The following is a 6,095-nucleotide window of genomic DNA, read 5'->3' as shown; positions in this document are numbered from 1 at the left end:
TTTTAAACACATGATACATGTTTTCTGACTTAAAAAGTAAGCCTTAATTGGAGGGTTGCTTACTGTCTCTCAATAATCGCCAGACTGGTTGAACATGGTATCGCCAAGCTTAGAGGGGATATCACTGTTCTAGGATCAGCTTTGGCTAACATTAATTCAGAGCATAACCAGTATAAGCTATAAAGCTGGCTGGCCTTGGAAATGTCCGTAGGACCACACTGTTGTAGGTCTATAGGCACTCTATCTGTAGTGTAGAGAAGCTTTTGAAGATGGGTTTAGGAGTTATCAACGGGCACAAAGCAATTGTCACAGATGTCAAAGGCATTTGTCGAGATTTCTCTATTATATATTTTTAAGTAAAGCATACAATTCTATTGAAGAATATATAGAAAACATGCACTTACACTAAAACACACTGTCTAGTCTACTTGCGTAGGCTAAATAATATCTCTACAGTTTGTAATATTTGTGTCTTATGTATTTCTGTAATTATTGTGTTGTTGGATACTCACTGTAAACGTTTTGCTTTCGTTGATTTTCCTTTTTCTTGTTGAAAACAGGATATGGACGATGCAAATAAATTGTGTTGAATACAAATATCTGTAGTCTACTCTTTATCAAGTTTATTGATCATATGCACAGGATACAGCTGGTAAATTGTACCACAAAATGCTTACTTTACTCTCAACAGTACAAATATCAGGAGGTAACAATAACAAACCAAGAATAACACAATAGGCAACATGTGTAATAGGCATACGTGTAAATAAGTCAATACGTGTAAGATAAAGTGAGCAATACAATACAGCCTTAGTTTGTATATTGTTGTTTTCTGCTCTTTTGTGGATGTCAGGAATTGTTCTTGATGTCATGCATGGTTACTGATGTTCGGTTTCTAAGCGAATTGCCGACTTTGAGGCTGTTAGAGGATTGTTGGAGTTTGTGTGTGTGTGTGTGTGTGTGTGTGTATGTGTGTGTGTATGGTTGATGTGCAGAGAGTTGGTGCAGATGAGCAGTTAGGGTTAGTTGTTCAAAAGTGTTATGGCCTGGAGGTAGAAACTGTCTCGGTACCTGTCTCTCTTAGACCGGAGGCACCGGTACCGTCTGCCAGGGGCTGTCAGTTGTCAGTAGTTACACCATATGGCGGAAACAGTGTGTAAAAAAAGGACCATCCTCTATCCAATGTTAAGTGCCCTTTTTGATGTCAACAGCTGTAACCAGGCTTGGTATCATTTAATGGTTTCCTTTATTGCTATTTCACTGCAACTCCCTAAGTGGCTGGATATACGTGTTTTAATTATAGACTAATTTTGGCAGATAGGACTAGCCTAATTTTGGATTAATCGTTCATTAATGTTTTGAAGTTTGTGAGCAGAGGACCCGATAATGACTTTGTGAACGACTTGAGTCATTAGCCCGCCATAGATCATTGGAGAAAAGGCACCATTTCAACACCAAACGCACACTCGAGGATCCAGTTAAAACCTTTTTTGGAATCGACGTGCGATTGTATACGTGGTCTTTATTATTTTAAAAACAGGCCAACATTATCCAATACTATAACTCCCACTTTCCTTCAACCCGCTACGGAAAGTGGGGCAAATAGTCCTACGTTTTTCTTGTCCTATGCCAAAGGATAAAATCGTAGATGTTATCTATTCGCGGACGGACTGACAGACAGGCCGGCGGTGTAGTTCCTCCCACGCATCAGATTTGATCAAAGAGGCCATGGTCATTTACATTCCTCGCCGATCGCACCTCTCCCATTTTGAGGACGTGGTGCGAATCTCCAGAGTCGCCCTCCTGCGGTGTTCATCACCTTTGGAGTTCCGCTAATCACCTTTAGAGCCACCATGACAAGCTGACAACAGTCTGTGAATCTAATAATGCGGATTAGCAGTAGAATTAATATTCCAAACTATCCATTCGATCGTTATCAAGCTATCCTGGCCCGATACCAATATAAATGTTTTGTCGCTGTTCACGGTTATTCCACTTCACTTTGAGATGGTCTTCCTAAGTGATACTGGGAACCCATGTGAATCATGGAATTAATACAATTCTACCATTTTATGATAGATTTGGGCACATAAAACATGACAATAGTCTCTACGTCTCACTTGCGTAGGCCTATATAAAGACCTCTCATTGAAAACAAAACAAAAAGAATAGCATTTAGAAATAAATGTATTGAGTCTTGCTACTGAAGAATCAGAGAAGCTCCTTCCTAAAAAAACAACTGAATTTTCCTCCTGGTCAGAGATCAGTTCATATGTCCACCGCGGGACAGTGTTAAAAGTGACACTTGTGGATCAGAGCAACACAGGAGGCGTCAGCTACAAGGATTTAGCAGGATCGACCTCTGTGGAGAGGTGCTTTCTTTCATATTCATTGCTGTAGGTGCTTGTGCTGGGGTGTATGTGTCTCTAGTCTATTGATACAATGCCATGCCTAAATGTCTAGATGTTTGAAACGTGCCCCTCTCTCAATTCCACTGAACGCAACCACGTTTCTGTGAGAGGTTAATAAACGGATAAAGAAAATGCGCAGTCCCAATTCGCGCATATTATGGGGGTGCATCTGAAAAAAAATGTGAAATCCAAGATAATAAATCCAACAACATGTATTAGCTGCATTTTTCTGAGAGAACACAACTCGCATGCTACATGCTAATTGATAGATCACTTTTTTAACAACTTCTAGTCAGATGGTTCCTTACCCTGAAAGTAGTCCATGATTCAGAGTTGTTTAAATAGCCACGACTAACAAAAAAACAATGGGAGTGATGGGAGGCCATTAGACAAACTCAATATGAACTATCTGACTTGGTTGGTAGTTACTTTCAGGTGATTTGGCCACAAATATTAAATTTGTCTAATTGCCCCCATCACTCCCATTGTGTTTTGTTAGCCGTGGCTGAAATTAGCTGAAGTTAGTTGTGGCTGCTATTTAAACAACTCTGAACCATGGATTACAGTTTCTCCTGGCCCATGGACTGCTTTCAGTATAAGGAAGGAACCATCTGACTATCAGGCGTAACAAAGTGAACTGTCTCTTTAATAACAGATTAAAGCTATTTCAATACATTAGAAAATCTGTGTTTTGCATCTATATCTTTGGTCAGGTAACCAAATTATCCTTTATTTCTGTACTAAGACAAGTGGGTGTCTTGTACAAGGGCTTATAAAACATTGGTTGTTCCTCATCTGCTGTGTAAAGTTATTTTGGATCCAACCACCCATGCTGGGACTACTATCCGCCCTTCCTACGAGCTTCAGAGGAGGGACTGACAAGTCTGATTTTATTGACATCTACTTGACACATTGTGAGGATATCAAAGCTGTCAGGATGCCAGAGAGGCCTAGACCAGGCATCAAATGAACCAGGTGTTAAGTTTGACACTACCATGGTACAAAGGAATACCCACGCCAGACGTTCTCACCTCATATCAGCCCTGGATGTTCTAAAAGTGTCCTGCAATACATTTCCAAGCCTACCTTCAACCATAAATGGTCCGCAATAGGGCTCATATGATTCATATCTTGAAAACAATGCTGCCAGTGTGTCCCGCTCTAATGTGATTACTGTGGAATGACCGTTTGATTTAAGGTGCTTTATCAGGCAAGAATTTAGCCATTCCTTGTCCCTGGTTCAGCAGTAAAACAATGAACTGATTGTCACTACTTCACTCTGAATTCTGCATAGCGAAATTAATAGGATTTCAAACGGCAGGCCAGTGTGAAGGAAAAAATGTATTTAATGAAAAGTATACGTGTATTACAGTTGCAGTTTATGTCTGCAAGGATACACCGGAGGCAATATCAGTCATTATTAATGTTACAGATGAGTTATTACAATATATTTACACTCTTCAATCTAAACAAATAAAATAATTTACACACAACTAACACTGCATTACTAAGTATGTTTTACTGGGACAGGTTCTATACAGTCATGCTATCCACAAATACATATTTTACACACCAGCATTTACCCTCCCTTCACTGAAGGTCAATAAAACAACTATCTGGCCGAAAGACATGTCAGGTCACAATATCAATGTGGACTTCTTCAATGTTGATTTAAATACATACAATTCAATTCTTAAATAGGTTTTAAAAAGTTATTAGTTCAAATGCATTATTAGAATGGTTCTGAAGAGCTTATATTTATAGATGCTACCACTATTCTTGTATTTGTACATCCCACCTCCAATGTCCCTGGCCACAGTCCTAATGCCAATATCTGACCCAGGTAATAGCCTAACAACATCACATGGAATTTGAACTTCCGCTATATAGAGTAAAAAGTTCACAAGAACTAATTTTCCTCAAATCCAGGGCAGTTTGAGATCTTCTCTACCATGGTCTCCACATGGACTTGGAATAGGCTACTGTGGACACATTCAGGACATCCTGGTTCTCCACCCCATCCACAGAGATGTGGCTCTGCTCTGAGTCAGTCTCGTCCAGATCTGAGCACAGATCATCCGAGGAGGTGGTGGAGGGGGCCGGGGACAGAGCTGAGGATGAGCTCCTTCCCCCCGGGGACAACGCTGCGTAAATGCTCTCAGACACGGGCCAAGTGCTGCTATTAGTGGAGCAGTACGTCATTATATCTGACAGCATCACCTGGAGACGGTCCTCGTCGTTCAGGGGCATACACTCCAGGAGGTGGTTCAAGAGCTCTGCGGCGACTGTCGCGTCGATTCCCGGGCAGTTGGACACGAATGTGTGCACCTCATGCATGCACTGGATGTAGCCCGCAGCGAACCTTTCCCTCGCCTCCCGGTTCACTGTGTCGACCTCTAATAAAACAAACGGAGAGGGACATTATGTTATAGAAACACACGGTTCTAACGGTTTGATTATGGATGAACAGGTCCGTGTCTCATTGTCCCTCTTAAAGTAACTGTAGCCTACCTTGTGCCTGGTTTTGCAGGATACTCTCTACTCGTTTCACAGTCATCTCCAGCACCTCGGCATTCTCCATCTTTGATTGTAACTGAGAATGACAAAGTCACACAATGTAAGTGAATTGAGCGTAACACGTTGACTCACATTGTAACGACAAAGAGAAACACTAACTGAAGAAAAATCACAAATAAACTTACGTCTGAGTCGGAGAGCATAACTCTGAGTTCTTGCAAACTTTCATTGATGCGAGCCCGTCTCTGCTTCTCAACCAACGGTTTTCTGGTCTGGAAAAAAACATAATACAAAGTTCATGAGGCCTCATAACTTTCATTTCAATGACAGAAATGAACATAATCAATACGCATGACTTATTAACACTTTGGCGTACCTTTCTATCCACTTTAATGCCGTAATATTCCTCTTCGTCTCTACTCAGTCCGTTTTTGTTATTGCGAATGGGAGCCATGTTGGTGAAGTTTAACCCAGACACTGCCAAAGACTGAGGGTAAGCAATCCAAAGAACCGTTAGACTCCGTGAATGGGACAGATGGCTGGCGGTCCCAGCAGCAAACAATAGCCAATGTACTTTGCGCAGACGGTCACTCGATTTGTTATGCAGCCCCGAGCGAGGCGATAGTGGTTGTAGTAGGTATTTATAACGGTTCATTTACATATGAATAGGGACTGACTGCGTGAGCAGATGATTGTGAGGGCACCCCAATTCAGCCAATCGCTGGTCAACCTTTTGTCCTCTTCGCACCATGCAAGTCCTCTGCTGGGTGGGCGAGGACTTGGCGAAGGGATGTAGCCAACAGGGATTTGATTTCTGTCCTTCTGTCATTTTTTTTTAGAATCAGTGTTTTTTGGAAATAATTTCACGAAGGAAAAAATAGATATTCTTGAAGTGAGGGCAGCAAAGTAGTGTAGACCTATAGGACAAGTGGGACAACAAAGTTGTCCCACTTGTTTTTTTTTCCTAGAAAAAAATATTACATAAAAAAAAAAAAAAGAGTAAAACCTTTACATTATGACATTATTTCCAATTGCAATTCGAGAAAATTAAAGCAGGCCTAAATAATCAGTGGCCTGGCCCATATATTGTACAATACAATAACTAATTTTTTTTTGTAACTGCTTGTCTTTAAATGCTTAGTGAGTGAGAACACTTTAACATTCACA

The 6,095-nt window shown here is 40.9% G+C and overlaps 1 protein-coding gene across 1 annotated transcript; it reads right to left on the bottom strand.

The window, feature by feature from the left end:
- Nucleotides 1-3,739: 3,739 nt before the first annotated feature.
- Nucleotides 3,740-5,431, bottom strand: hes6 (hes family bHLH transcription factor 6). Its single transcript, XM_083689640.1, has 4 exons — nt 5,305-5,431; nt 5,114-5,200; nt 4,923-5,004; nt 3,740-4,807 (listed from the first exon to the last, which is right to left on the bottom strand). The coding sequence occupies exons 1-4, from the start codon at nt 5,380-5,382 to the stop codon at nt 4,359-4,361; spliced, it is 696 nt and encodes a 231-aa protein (XP_083545766.1). The 5' UTR covers nt 5,383-5,431; the 3' UTR covers nt 3,740-4,358.
- Between the last annotated feature and the right edge of the window lie 664 nt (nt 5,432-6,095).

The sequence above is a fragment of the Argentina silus genome (assembly GCF_951799395.1).
Source record: "Argentina silus genome assembly, chromosome: 18".
Taxonomy (NCBI): Eukaryota; Metazoa; Chordata; class Actinopteri; order Argentiniformes; family Argentinidae; genus Argentina; species Argentina silus.
The sequence above is the reverse complement of the archived record's forward strand: the minus strand, read 5'-3'. Positions and strand labels throughout refer to the sequence as shown.